We start from the raw sequence: 15,809 nt of genomic DNA, 5'->3' as shown, positions 1-15,809 counted from the left end.
AGGCGTTTCGAACCAACCAGTGTGGTTCATCGTCAGGACAAGTTGAAGAATCAGATCCAACTTTGCATGTTAAATAGTTTGAGCAGAGGGGATATTTGCACCTTAGCCTTAACAACCCTTGCCCAAGATGAATCTATTTAATGGACTAGCTTGGATATGTTAGGTCTTGGATTTACAGAGTACCCAATCAATGCTTAACTCCCTAGTCCTAGCCAAAATTCACTCCTATTGAAGAGACAACTTGAACAATCTTGCTAATAAGATTAACAAGTTCGTTCCTTTTGACTGATTTACAACAAACCTTAATGCCTCTCTTTTCTTATCCTCCTCTTCCATTCTCCAACAAAAACTTATTAATCTTATATCATAAACACTTTATATAGGTAAGCATTGTAATCATTTTCCTCAACTCACACGATACCTTTACACCTCAACCCATATAAGTGGACCTAAGTCCATGGCACAACCCATCACACTCTAAGATGGTTCTAATTGTCTCCTCAAAACTAGGACATAACACACCTTAAATGCCAAATGGTTAAGTCATCCCAAATTTGTGGGATTTTTTCCTTCATGGAACACATTCTAGCTAGTGTTGATCAAACACAATGCACTAACACACACTAAAAGTCCTAGATACCCTTACGCTGTGGCACGCACCCAAGCACTTCGACTGCACCTCCATAAAATGCACCTTCAACTTTGGATGTCCCAAAATAGTAATATCCTAACCCAATATGGCCTACTTGTTAGATTTGTGTAGTTCCCTCCTTATCAGATCCTTGCACCTCCTTGCACTCCATGGTAAATCTACTCTAATGGTCACCTTCCAAGTTCCAACACTTCCTTTCACATCATGACATAACCACCGATATACATTACAACAACCTTCAACTTCTTTAGTGGGTTGCACATCTATTTCACATTTCTTCTCCATCTTACAAAGTGGTAGTGCCAAGGAGAGAGTATCAAGTTGAATCAAGGATTGCTCACTTAGTACCACTACTAAGTTGCCTTCGTGCAACTTGTCAAATCCCTTAATTTTGTTTCACAACTTCTCATAGGGCTTAACTTGCTTGTATACACTTCTAAGTGAGACTACAATCCCCCAACCTCTCCTCTGCAACCCTTGTTAGAGTCTTCTTAGACGTGCAATCATGCCTCAAGCTGAATATAACACTAGCATCCCAAATGTGCATGCTCATTCCATCTTTTAATGCTTCGCTGAAACCACATTATGACACTGCTTAAAATGAAATGTTTACATCTTAAGACAATGTACCTACTTTTCTTATGACAATCTAAACTATGCAAGTGGCTAAGAGAGGACTATATTTTCCCAGGATGAAAATATAGGGTCTTACAACCCCATTCACACAATAATTTTAATATATTTCACCCGAAAAAAGATACATACCCTACTCCTTTCAAATTTATCATATAATTTTAAGAAATTAACACTTCTTATTAACTATTGAATAGACTTACTATATATTCTCCTTTGTTTGCACCCACCTTATATGTAAAAACATATAAATATTTTCAATACAACCAAATTAAAATCATATTTTTTCATTTAAAAATTATTAAATTGAAATTAAAAAAAATTACACCTAATAAACTTAAACAACAACCATAAAATTATATTATTATTATTATAAATATTTTCTAACCTAACAAATAACCAAAAACATTATATAGTTACTTCTTTAGTGATGTGAAAATAAAAAAATGTATTTATGGTTTTAATAACACCTAATAAACTTAAACAACAACCATAAAATTATATTATTATAAATATTTTCCAACCTAACCAAGAACCAAAAACATTATATAGCTACTTAACTAGTGATGTGAAAATAAAAAAATGTATTTACTGTTTTTCACTATGAAATTAACATTTTTGAAAAAAGGTAAAGCTTTACTTTTCTTTACAAAACCCCTCCCAACCCAAACTTCGTTTACGTTCTAGAACAAGAAGGAGGATCTGTTCGCTTTTCACAGGGCGGGAGCGAAAACGAGATTGCAGAGATTTGCGAATTAGGGTTTCACCAGTAGCAGACACTCGAACCCCACGATCGGTTCTTCACTCCATTGACGACGCCAAGGTATGTTCCATTTTTAACTTCAATGGATTTCCACCCGCACATTCAGTCTTCCACACAAAGAGGAGTACACGCATTTCAGGTTTCTGGTTCAAAATCCAGTGTGTTTTTAGCAACCACTCTTGTATGTTTAGGTTTTAATCTCTGTGCTGCAATCTGTTACTGTTTGCAGGGATGGCGCTGGCATTTGATGAGTACGGGAGGCCATTTATCATAATAAAGGAGCAGGAGCAGAAGACCCGAATCAGAGGCTTAGATGCTCAGAAGGCCAACATTGCGGCCGCCAGGTCCGTTGCGAGAATCCTCCGCACCTCACTCGGCCCCAAGGGAATGGACAAGATGCTCCAGAGCCCCGACGGCGATGTCACCATCAGTAAGCTTCTCTTCCATTTATTGAATCTCTATTTCTGGGTCGGTAAAACCCCTTAAAAATCTAAAAATCTGAAACTAAGTAGAATTTATTTTAAAAAACTTATGATTCGTAAGTAGCAGTTACTTTAAAAAATTTATAGGTTTTCCGAAAGGAGTGAAATAAGCAAATACTCTGCGATCTGCTTACTCTTCCTCACAAACTGTGAGGCCCGCCGAGCTAGATGCTTTACATACAACGCTGACTGCCTACGAAAGCTCCCGAATGGGTGAATGCGTTGAGATGTCACTAACATTGAGAGATAGACACTTTCCAGGGATCTACTTGGCGTAGAGGTACTTTTGGCGGGCTTTTCACTAACCAAGAAACTTCGTTTACAAATTATTTTGCTCAAAATAACACCAATTGCTCGACAGCAGAAGGTTCATAAAGAAATGGAAATAATAATTTTAAGAAGAATTTCGGAATAAAGAAATAAATTATATAAATGTCCACAAATGATGAAAGGACATTAGGTTAATGGGACTAAAACTATATATTGATGCTGGAGTGCTTAAAGGTATTCGCTGAAAAGGAGAGACTACAAATAAGATTTCAGATTTAACAGAATGACGAATGATAAAATAACAAAGGGGTGATTATCTCAATTGTTTGTAGCCAATGTTGTTGAGCATCTGGCTGGTTCTGGTTACGTGTTAGTAGGTAACCAGTTTAAATCCCCCAGATTTAGGTGCACTAGTCTATGTCAACAGTTTTACGAAGAATGCCATTCACAAATATGGAGAAGCATCTCTTGGATTTCCTTATCAGATTTTCAAGGGTTAGAATAACAGATAAACCTGATACAATGAAGACGAGCATCTGGCTGGTTCTGGTTACGTGTTAGTAAGTAACCAGTTTAAATCCCCCAGATTTAGGTGCACTAGTCTATGTCAACAGTTTTACGAAGAATGCCATTCACAAATATGGAGAAGCATCTCTTGGATTTCCTTATCAGATTTTCAAGGGTTATAATAACAGATAAACCTGATACAATGAAGACGAGACTAATAGCAGAAGCCTAGAAAATAAATAAGTCCTAATTTATCTAAGCGTCAAAGGAGAGGTATGCAGGGCCATAAACCAGGCTGGATTCTATCCTGGCAAACTTTATTGAAGCTCATCGGACTGCAAAGTTTGACGGGTTACGTGTGGAAGGGAGAACCTTGGTGATGGGTGTCTGTCTAGTGTCTACAAGATATAAGCTGAGAATTATAGCTTTTGTAAGATAGCATACCTAGATGGCCTTGTGGATTATCTGGATGATCTCAACTGTGCTTGGTAAGGGTGCTTCTGAATCACTGATCGTCTGTTATTTTTGCTCATGACTGGTGCATCTACCGGGTCATCGATGCTTCATCCAGCTGAAAAAATGATGCAATCAATCTAGTGGATCTGGGTCTGGAGGACTCATGCATGTCCTGCTCTTAGAGTATTTGGTTCGCTTTACTTTGTTCTTGAATAATGAACTCTGCTTTCACTGTTGTGGGGAGATTCCGGTCTTAATGGATTTTTTGTTGTCATTTCAAAATTTGTAGTGGAGATAGTGGATAAAAGCCATGCACTGCAACAATGCTCCCAGCCAGATAATTTCATTAAATTTTGGAATCTAATAAGAAAAATTGAAATCGAGTAAGAGTTTGTGTGGGAAGCAAAGAAAGTGAGAAAAAAAATCTCTTAGCTTTGAGCTTCATTTATGTGTACTTTGTATAACGGCTACTTGGTTAACTTAGTAGGTCAGTCTTTATTATCTAAAATATGCATATTGAAGATTGGATATCACGGCAGTTTCTCCCTCTCATCGCCATTGTCAACATGGTCGTCAGTGAGCATCTCTACATGAACAGAGGATCTATTTGTCCTTTTAATGTTAACAAATTTATAGTTAATTATATAATAAATATTTTGATGTACATGTACATGAGGACTGATTGGCGCCGTGAGCAAATCCAGGCAAGGGTAGGGGGTTCAAGAATTTTAAGGAAGGTTGCCTCTTGTTCATAATTGTTGTGACAAATTTTATGATTACTGGAGGTTCAAGAATTTCAAGGAAGGTTGCCTCTTGTTCATAATTGTTGTGACAATTTATCTGATTACCTTGACCTCCCTGATTTCAGCATAAGTGTAACTAGGAATGGCTATAAACCATAGTAGCAAAATTTGAATCTAAATATGTATTCAAATACAACTCAGTATGGAAAATACCTAATAAAGAAATGAAGCATGGTTCCAATATGGAAATCTATATTTCTCAGTATGAAAATAAGCGTTTTGTTCCATATTTTAGAAGAATTTCATCCTCAGAACACACTAAAACCAGAAAAAGCAATTTATTCTTTGAAAATTTTGCAATGTAGTTTATTTTTAAGTGTTTTCTTACTGTTATTTTTATTTTTTTGAGGTTTTTGCTCTGTTTTTTTGGGGCTTATATGTTGATGGGTATCAAAGACATTATAAGGTAAGTGAATTGTTCTGTATCTGCATTGCAGTGAAAACATACTGAATTTTGTACTGTTGCCGAATTTCCATATAATAAAGAGCAATATGACCAAATCTTGCTACTATGCTATAAACTAGATTTCCAGCATTGAAATCCCCTTGTGTATTCAGCTATGGGTCCTGTGGGTCATCTCGACTCCCTCCATGATAGTCCTTAGAACATATTCAGGTTTGTATTTGTTCAATAGAAATGTAGGGAAACAAATATTCCTTTCAAAGGTGTAAGACTCTATCACCAAGCAATATCTAATGTGCCTAAACATGGTTCTATCAACCCTATGGTTGTCTTGTGGTATTTTTTCTTGCTTCTCTGTTCTACACTACTTGGACACTCCATAACATTTTTCTACATTTTAATCATGCTATCTAGTGAGAAGATATACTTGAATTCTGAAAGGATATGTTATAATGCTGGTACTACTTGTGACTGCACAGAGAGGCCCTGAGTCACTGAACAACCACCATTCTTCTGTGGAAAACTGGGTTCTATATGAAGGGGTGTTACCTGCAACAATGCCTATGGACAATCCTGCAGAAAAATGGGCTCTGCTTGAAAGGTGTGTGATCCCTTCAACATGCCGATAGCTGATGGTTATAATTTTGAAACATAACCCAGAGGAGAAAGAAAGGAAACTTCTTCCTAATCGCGCACAGGGCAGCCCTTTCATATTGATTAAGCCAGATGCAACTACAATTCCATGGGAACAAGACCAAAAGCCATCATCAAAACACAGTGTTCCATGACACTAGGAAATAGACCTTGAGTCAATCTGGTAAATGCATTATCTGTAACAGTAAGAATAGATGAACCGTATTCCTCAGTAACTGCTATTCCTCACATCTAGAATTTTGCACCCCTTGGTATCCTTAGTGAGTCTTTTCCTTCTTTCAAGAATGGAATTTTGAGTGTAGGTGCTTTTGTGATTGTTTCATTGCCTTCTTGTATATTATTGGTCTCTCACGTGCATTCATGGACAGGCATAGCCCACTAGATATCTGAGAGTCTGAAACAGGCTTGACAATTCTCAAAGTTTTGTAAACTTTTCTTGTCATTTTAGTATCTAGAGTCTTGTCTGCTATGGTTTGGAACTTCTTGAAAAAAATGTTGGCATTGGGGGTACACATGCTAGTTTTACATTTTTACCCAATATGGTGGTGTGTAGGGTATCACAAGATAATGTTTTGTTGGAAACACATCAGGATGGTTTTCCTGCTATTGATGTGAATGACTACTTCTGTTAAGCATATTTTGCTCTATGCCATGTTGTAGGAGGATGCATACCTGGGATTGAGGAACACATCCTATGGTCTGAGGGATTTGTCCAAATTTTGGGGACATGTCTTCTGGCAACATATCATAGTTAAAATTAGGCTTAACAGCAATAGCCATTTGTATCAACAGCAGGAAAACCATCCTGTTCTATTGTCAACAAATTTTACCTCAAGATAGACTTGGATTTGCCGAGTATTCATTGCAAGCAGGTTAAAGTTAAAACTAGCATTAGTACCCATTGCTAACATTTTTTTTCAAGAAGCTCCATACTTTATTTGCAACTCCTATATCCAGGATTCAGGATTTGTCGGGGGGGGAGGTACAGAAATGTCCTGAACAGCTCGAGATGCTCCTTGGCTTGCTACCTGATGTCTGCATGATGCAAAATTTAAAGTTGGGGGACATCCCATGTTATGGTCATATGCCCTATAAAAACTCAATACAGGAATGGCTAACAGGAGCAGATAATTGACATTTGGCAGCAGCAGCAGCAGCCTGCAGGTAGTCAAAAACAAATTTTCTCTGTGGACCAAGGCTAAAAACAATTTTTTGTGTTCTGATTTTTTGTTTGTTTGTTTCTGAATTTCTATTCCATTTTCAACATCATGTCAACCTGTTCTTTCACTCTCGAGTCTTAAAAGATCACTAGTTAATGAAACATAGTATGTTCTGCTTTAAGTTTTATTGTTTTAGATAAATTTGGTTGGTGTTGTGGGCCTGGCAGTGGCACCTATCCTTACCCCCGTCTCCGCATCCTTCGTATCTTGATAACTCAGGACCTATGTGTTCCATACATTCCAATATTTCCAGTATTGGCAATTTTATTGCCGACAGTCATCTTCACATTTATATCATGGGTTTTCACTCACAAAATACAAAGCAGTTATACAGCTACATTATGTGTTTGTTATCAGTGACTTATATTGATCTTGTAGTGTTGCAACTGTTGTTCTTGCATTCGCATTGTTTTTTCATGTACTTAATTATTTATCTTGACTCTTTTGTGTAGATACTTCAGGTGGTTCTTGGATCATTTAAGATGTTTTAAATTGTTTCTATGTAGTTAAAGTCGCTGTGCCTTTTTGTGTGGTCCAGTCATGAGCTGAGTTTTACGACCTTCTGAAAACTTTTATCTTTGATTTAGTAGAAATGAAAAATAGTCTGTGCTCTCTTGTGTGGCCCTACGTTGAGCTGAGTCAGGACCTCAAAACATTCAGGGTTAGTAGATTTTGTTCTTATTTAATCTCCCTTGTTGGGCCAGCATCCTTGAAATTTGTTTTGACTCTTAGCCATCATTGCTGGAGCTGAATATTTTGTTCCTTTTCTGTTAACCTTGAAATGTGATACTTAGATGGGAATGGATTCATTGATGTGCATCAGAACAGGCTCTTTGCCATAAGCAGAGCATGTTACTATTTGAATTTAAAATATATAGTTCAGGTTCAACGAAAAACAACCTAAAAATCGCTAAATGTCAGCAGTCACAACAACTAAAGTCGAGCGGATAGGGCCTGCAGGTCATCTTCAGTCGACTGATTGTCGGAATCAATTTCTTCTTGCATTGTCATTCTTGTGGTCTTTTGACCAGCTTTTCCTTTGCTGGCGACTTTATAGTTGACCCCACTTGGAGCACAGAGGGTATGGTATATGCTGCTGCTCCCCACTCTTCTTCAGGTTTTCCCTTCTGAGAGGCATAACTATCTTGGAGGTAGTATGCCTAGACATTTTTGGGAATAGCAGTTAAAGTATTCGTTTGTCTCAAAAATTCCTCAAAAATATCCTTGATTGAAGTACTAAGTATATAGTAGTCGAGCTCTTTGGGCTCTCCACCTACTTGGGCATGCCAAACTCTGGTGAAATCCAGCCCTGGCTGAATATGCATCATTGGAGGCAAGGCTCTTTTTATACTTTGTGGTACTCTCTAATAATTATTTATTTGAAGGCATACAAATAATTTAATAATTTGTCTTTGGGACTATAGCATCCGACATTACTATAATGCACCACAAAGAAAGCTAATATGTTATCACGTGATGTGAAAATATTTAGAACAAGATTTCATTAAACAAGTTGAAAACTACTGTTGAGAACTTGAGATCACAAACAAAATGGGAGATTGAATAGAACCAAAATTGCCAACCCAAAAGTCTTCAATAAAGAGAAAAGCCAGCACTAAATGTGTTCTGAAGCTGTCCGTTAATGCACTTGAGAGAGAAAGATCAAGTGCACAAGTGAGAAAAGCCATATAAGGAACAAGAGTGTGCAATACAAGAGGTCTGGATGCTTGTAGGTTTAAGCACTTCATATCAGAAAAATATTGCCGCAAAGAATGAGTAAGAAGATAGTGCTGGGATTTGAAGAGAGGGAAAAAACATACCAAAGGAAGTGTTGGTCATGTAAATAAAGGTCCAAGGAACTCTAGAAGAGAAACACAACCCTTGTATATGGATAAATCCTATAAGAATAGATAGGAACTTGCAGTGCTTTTGGTGATGGCGAAATTTTTTTGGACCGTATGCTGAAATGGCCCAATGGGCCTTGAAAATAGATGTTCCAAGCAGACTTCTGGAGTAGCTGATGTAGTGAACCCTTGAAGGTGGGTTAAAACCCTAGGAAATGCTAAACAAGAGATGTTCCAAGAAATCCTAGATCTACAGCACTTAGGCCAAAAATCTCAAGATCACTGTAGAAGAAGAATCAGATCTGGAAACCCTAGATAACACTCGGGGCATTATCACCAGCCAAATATCCAACTACTGTAGGAAGAAAATGAGATATGGAAACCCTAGTTTCACAATTACAAAAAAGTGATGCCATCAGCTGAAAATCCAAATGGTTGCTGAAAAAGCAGGGCCGAAATCCTGGTTCTGCAGTAAAAAAAAATAAACCAGCCCATAGTTGCTGAACAATGGCCGAAAAGATCTTGAAATAAACTAATAATGTGAACCCTAATGCTGCAAGAACTGATCTTAGTCGACAAGAACTCTATAATAGTGCAGAAAATGGGTGCAAACAGCCCTAATAAATATCTTTCTAGCTAGGAAAAACAAATGAAAAAAGTTAAAAACCTTGATATTCCTCTGGTTACCTTTTTTTCTGCATGCCAAGTCTGATCACTGAAATATCAGACTGAAACAAAGACCTATTGACATACCTTTTAAAGTATGGAAAGAACTTGTAAAATCATATGAGAAGTTGGATGCACAAAGAAAAGCCGACAATGAGAGCATTCAGGTATTGAATTTTTCATTAAACATTATTTAGAATGTATTAATACTTATAAGTATCTTAGACATGTATTTGTGTGAAAATAAATTGAATTGGTTTATGTTTAAGGACAAGGCATCCAAGGCGAGGTTAACCAAGACAAAAGTCACTCATTGTAGTGGCCAGAAAGGTTTAAAAGCACTGATAACAACCTTTGTAAGTATATTAAACATGTGATATTTTTTTAATAAATTTTGTACTAGAAGAAAGTCATTGTTATCTAATTTCTCCCTATTTACTGATTGATAGGAACTAAAATATGGAAGACCTCCAAATCATTTGGAAAAGGAGGTGCTGCAGCAAAAGAGATGGGTTGAATTTGTTGTTTGGATGGACTCTATGGTATGTAATCTTAGTTGGATTTCCAATATACTTTTAAACCATATTTTCATTTTATTTTTTAGTACTATTAGATATTATATCTTACCTCATTTTATGGTTAACATTGTATAACAAAAACATGCATTGTGTTATGTAATTAATACTAACATGTAATATTGATTTTTTTTGTCAGAATGCTATAGGTAATGATTGCCAAGACGATGATCCAAATTATGTTCAACATATATCAGGAGATGATGAGGATGAGGATGAGGATGATGGTGGTGAAGGAGGAGATGATGATGATAGTTGCGGTGTTGGTGATGATGTGGATCAGAGTAATGAGGATGGTCAAGATGATCATGAGGATGATCTTGGTGGTGGTAGCTAGGCATGCACATGCATTGTTTTTTATGAAGAAATTATTGTGTAGAATGACATTGTTACGTTTAGATGGGTGTTGTGAATTTACCCTATATCAATGAGACATTTTGATTTTGTAATCATACGATGAGTTTGATTTATGTATGTTGTTAATTTATCGTAGAATAACGATATTCATGAAATATTTTGATTTGTTAATCATATTTGAATTTTACTTGTTTTGATTAAAAATAATACTGATTTTATTAGTATTGTGTTGCTATTTTATACATGTTTTGAAAATTGTTAATGACACATTGTTATTTTTTTGGATGGATGTTGTCAATTTCTCTTAAATTTCTTTACAAATGATTTTGAATTGTGATATCTGCTTTAATGATATTTAGAAACTATCATATATTTCACTATGAATCTATAAAGGGGGTCATATATGTAAAGAAAAATATACTTTATATAAGAAGTCAAATGCGGATGTAACCATGGATGCAAAATTGAAAGTAAAATTGGATGTTAAACTAGGAATTAATACAAAATGCAAACAATTGACATACAAAGTGTTTTAAATTAGAAGTGAAAATTTGTGCAATAGTTGACACAAAGAAGGGAACAAAACATGGCATACAAAGGGATATAAAATTGGGCAAAAACAAGGACACATAAATGGGCACCAAATTAGATGCAAAAAAAGACAACAACTAGATGTAAAATAAGATGCAAAGTTGAGCGTTAAAAAGAAGCAAAAAGCGTTATAAATTAATATGCCAAATGATGATGCAAATAATGGTGTAAATTTGGGATGCAAACTTGGGTGCAAAAAAGGGAAAAAAAGATGTAAGAAAAGACATAAAACAAGATGCAAAATGGGGCTGAAAAAAGGTGAAACCAAGGATGCCATATTGGATGTAAAAAATGATTCCTAATCACATGCAAATTTAGGCTCGAACTCAGACACAAAATTATGTGCAAATGTGGACACAAAATGAGGCAAAAAAAGATGCAAATTTGGATGGTGAAAACGATGTAAAACTAGACACCAAAAAAATGCAAAATTGGATGAAAAAGTCGGTGTAAATAATGGTGCAACATTGGACACAAGTAGACACAAAAAAATGGTGCAAAAAGGGGCATAAAATAGCTTAAAATTGGATGCAAAACTTGGTGCAAAAACAAATACAAAAGTAGACTTAAAAAATGGCTCTAAATTGAATGTACCATTACACACAAAATAAGATGCAAAGGTGGACACAACACATGACTCAACATAAGATGCAAATATAAATGCAAATTTGGATGCTCAAAATGATGTAACATTAGATGCAAGAGATGGTGTTAAAAATGATGCAAAATTGGATGAAACAAATGACGCAAAATATGGTGCAAAATGAGATGGGAAAAATGGAGACAAATCAAACGTAAATGTGGATGTAAAAAATGGTCCAAAAAAAGATGCAAAAATGGGCACAAAAATGGATGCAAAATTTGGTGCTAAATCAAATTCAACACATGGTGCAAAGATAGGCACCAAAGCTGGTGCAAAAATAGAAGCAAAAACTAGTGTAAGACTAGATACAAAACCTGGCGTAAGACTAGATGCAAAAACTGACACAAAATGGATGCATAAAAAGACGTTAAATTGGATTCAAAATACAGTGTAAACTTGATGCAAATGATGGTGCAAAAATGGAAGCAAAAAATGACACAAAATAGGAAGCAAAAGAGAATGAAAAATAGATGCAAAAAATGACACAAAACTAGAAGCAAAACCTGTCATAAAATAAGATGCAAATCTTGGTTCAAAATTTGACGCAAAAAATGATGCATAGTTTGGTGTAAAAAATGATGCAAAATCTAGCGTGAAAAATGATGCAAAATCAGGTGCAAAAAAGGATGCTTTAAAAATTGTACAATAGAGCCAGATTTAGCGCCAGGTTGCTCATCACAATTACAAAAAAAATGCACTAAAATCTGGCGCTAAATGTGGCGCAAATCGCTGGTTTTGTTGTAGTGATATATATATATATATATATATATATAATTTTCTTCTTTATATTTTTAAATTTAAAGATTAATATTTTATTGCTATATTTATAATTAAAAAAAAATTGAGATATAAATTAATTTAAATTTAAAATAATAAAATAAAGTCAAATTTCTTATTTTATAAATAAAAGTTCATTATGAGCAACCATATTGATCATGTCAATCCGAAGCTCCTTATTTATTGGTTATAGTTTTGTTGTTTTCTATTTTGGAGTTTTTGGGGTATATTTTCATTCAAATTTGCTAGAAATTTAAAATGCATTTTAAACATCAAAAAAATAAAAAATAAAAGTTGAAATTTTATTTAACAAAATTCTTAAAGAAAAAATTTAAAACCTAAAATAATTAGAATTTTATTTTTTGTTTTTTTACAATTCAAAATCAGAAAATATGCATTTAATACTCAAGACATTGCAAGCAAGAAACAAATTTAAAACCTAAATTATATATATATATATATATATATATTTTTTTTTTTTTTGTGCTTTCAAAGTATATTCTAGGTTGTTTTGAAGGGTTTTCATATGGTTCTCTAAGTTGTTTTGAAGGGTTTTCTTTTTATGGTTTCCTTGGTTGGTTTTGTGATTTTCTAAGCTTTTTTGAAGGGTTTATTTTGTGGTTTTCCTAGTTTTTATATGGTTTTTTTTAATTAATTGATTTTCATGGTTTTTGTACATGATTGTTTTTTTTTTAATTAGTTTGTTACATTTTGCGAAAAAAATTAAATAAGAGAGACAAAGGATAGAGCACCTACCTAGCCTCTACGAGGTTAGTTGGGTGGTTGGCGAGAGTGATTTGAATGTTACATTGCTTAATTGAGCTCCAATAATCTCGGTCAATCTACTCTCAAATTCTCGGTCGAGCTCCCACGATCTGTGCAAATGGTGCATGTAGACAGTGGGAGCAGTATATATTAAAGAAAAGTGTTTGATCAATCAAGCCTTAATGATCGATCAAGCCTTAAAGCTTGATCGTGCCCTAAATCTCGATCAAGAATTAGCTTTTAACCCTTGATTGATCTTCCTTTTTAGTGCTTAAGGAGCTCGATCAAACACTTAAAAAAGGTTCGTTCAAACCATTGTTTTGTTACCTGAAAGATCTAGCATGACTCATGAAGAAGAGGGAGAAATGCAACATGATATATCAAAATTACGAGACTAAGTGCAACAAGTGTCACTTGCACAAAAAACAACAGAATCTAAGATGGATGGTTTAAGGAAAGATGTAGAAGCTAAGATGGATGGTTTAAATAAAGGTGTAGAAGCTAAGATGGATTATTTAAAGAAAGGCGTAGAAGTTAAGATGGATGGCATGGAAGCTAAGATGAATGGCATGGATGCTAAAATTGATGGCATGGATGATAAGATGGAAGAATTGAAGATAAATATGAATAAGTTGCTACAAGAAATGGTCACTAATGGTGAAAGGGTAGTAAAGGAAACTCATTATGAGAACAAAAGAAATGTTAATCATGATTCCATAGACTCTAATGTTGGATCAAATACCCACCATATTCCAAAAATCGATATGAGGAAGTTTGATGGCAAGGATCCTGCAACATGGATATTACAAATGGAGCAATTTTTCGATCTCAATAATGTGCAAAACACACAAAAGGTATGTATTGCAACCTTATATTTGGAACCAAATCAGTTTGTATTGTATCAATGGCTTTGCTCTCGTAAACAAATTATCACTTGGGCAATTTTTACGGAAGAATTGACAACACATTATGAGGATACAAAAAGCAACACTTTTTTTAGCCAATTGATAAGTCTCAAACAAAAAGGTTCAATAATGGAGCACATTGAGGAGTTCCAAAAATTGAACATAAGGGTAAAAAATATTCCAGAGGAGAATAGGATTGATGTGTTCATAGGGACTTTAATGGATAATATCCAACAAGATGTTCGCCTTTGGGAACCTGATTCATTAGAGAAGGCATTCAGGTTAGCAAGAAAAATGGAAAGCAAAAGTATGGCAACTAGGAAGCATACCACTCACAACTATAAAGATGGAAGTGTTGTTTCCCCTAATCTTCCACAACCTATAAGGTTTACACCACAACAATTGGAAGAAAAAAGAGCAAAAGGGCTTTGTTACTGTTGTGATAGCAAATACACTAAAGGTCATAAGTGTGCTGAGAAGAAATTATTCTACATAGATTGTGAAGAGGAAGAAGAAAATGAGCAAGAAAGGTCAAAAGAAGAGGATATACTCCAGGAACAAAGCCTAGATAAAGAAGAAATGAATCCGACCATATCTTGTAATGAATTGGAGGGAATTACCACTCCTCAAACCATCAAGATAGAAGGACAAATCAAGAAGAAAAAGGTAATAGTGTTGATTGATTTAGGAAGTACCCACAATTTTATTCATTGTAAGGTAGCAAAAGAATTGAATTGCTTCTTATATCCAGCACCAAAGTGTCAAGTGATGGTTGCAAATGGAGGAACAATAAATTGCTCTGAAAAGTGCCATAATATCAAGCTATCCATGGGAGAATATGTATTGACTAGCCCAATGCTTTCCATTCCAATGGGAGGTGTTGATGTTGTACTAGGAGTCCAATGGCTACAATCCTTGGGTACAATAGCTTTTAATTCTCCAGAACTTTTCATGAAATTTTCTGTGGAAGGAAAGGAAGTTGAATTAAGGGGTATTGCGGGGAAAACGGGAAAAATAATCAGCTTTAACGGTATGACAAAGCTTCTAAAAAAGGAACAAATAGGTGTAATTGCACAATTATGTTCGCTAGATGTTTCCACATTGGAATCATCTATTTCTCCAAATCTCCAAAAAGTCTTGGACAATCATTCCAAGGTATTTGAGACTCCTAAAGGTCTCCCACCTATTCGTGATCATGATCATGCTATTCATCTAATTCCAGGAAGTGTTCCTCCAAACATCAGGCCGTATAGACATCCCTATGCCCAAAAGAGTGAAATTGAATGTATGGTTGCATAAATGCTAGAGGCTGGTATAATTCAATCGAGTCAAAGTCCTTTCTCTCCTCTAGTAGTATTGGTGCACAAGAAGGATGGATCATGGTGCATGTGTCTGGATTATAGGGAGCTCAACAAGCTCACTATTAAAGATAAGTTTCCCATTCCTGTCATTGATGAATTACTGGATGAATTGCATGGATCAATTTACTTCACCAAGTTGGATCTTCATTTAGGATATCATCAAATCAGAATGAAGACTGAAGACGTTCTGAAAACAACATTTAGAACTCATGAGGGTCATTATGAATTTTTGGTCATGCCTTTTGGCCTTACCAATGCACCTTCAACATTTCAAGGTTTGATGAATTCCATTTTCAAACCATTCCTTAGAAAATTTGTGTTAGTATTTTTGATGATATACTAATCTACACCAAGTCTTGGAAGGATCATGTTGAACATGTTGACAGGGTGCTACAACTATTGGAGGAGAAACAATATATGCAAAAATATCCAAATGTTTCTTTGGAGTACAAGAGGTGGAATATCTGGGTCATATTGTATCT

At 35.2% G+C, this 15,809-nt stretch overlaps 1 protein-coding gene across 3 annotated transcripts; it reads left to right on the top strand.

The window, feature by feature from the left end:
- Positions 1-1,949: 1,949 nt before the first annotated feature.
- Positions 1,950-10,335, top strand: LOC149140110 (T-complex protein 1 subunit epsilon-like). 3 transcript variants are annotated; one of them, XM_089447456.1, is made up of 5 exons: positions 1,953-2,108; positions 2,278-2,478; positions 9,623-9,709; positions 9,803-9,895; positions 10,068-10,328. In XM_089447456.1, the coding sequence occupies exons 2-5, from the start codon at positions 2,362-2,364 to the stop codon at positions 10,263-10,265; spliced, it is 495 nt and encodes a 164-aa protein (XP_089303582.1). In that variant the 5' UTR covers positions 1,953-2,108; positions 2,278-2,361; the 3' UTR covers positions 10,266-10,328. The 3 variants fall into 3 exon arrangements, with proteins under 3 accessions (XP_089303584.1, XP_089303583.1, XP_089303582.1); XM_089447457.1 differs by lacking the exon at positions 9,623-9,709 and having other exon boundaries at positions 1,952-2,108; positions 10,068-10,335; XM_089447458.1 differs by lacking the exons at positions 9,623-9,709; positions 9,803-9,895 and having other exon boundaries at positions 1,950-2,108; positions 10,068-10,206.
- The last annotated feature ends 5,474 nt before the right edge of the window (positions 10,336-15,809 follow it).

This window comes from Pinus tabuliformis, chromosome X (genome assembly GCF_031772625.1).
Source record: "Pinus tabuliformis cultivar Carrire ecotype Pingquan chromosome X, CPIR1, whole genome shotgun sequence".
NCBI classification, from domain to species: domain Eukaryota; kingdom Viridiplantae; phylum Streptophyta; class Pinopsida; order Pinales; family Pinaceae; genus Pinus; species Pinus tabuliformis.
The sequence above is the reverse complement of the archived record's forward strand: the minus strand, read 5'-3'. Positions and strand labels throughout refer to the sequence as shown.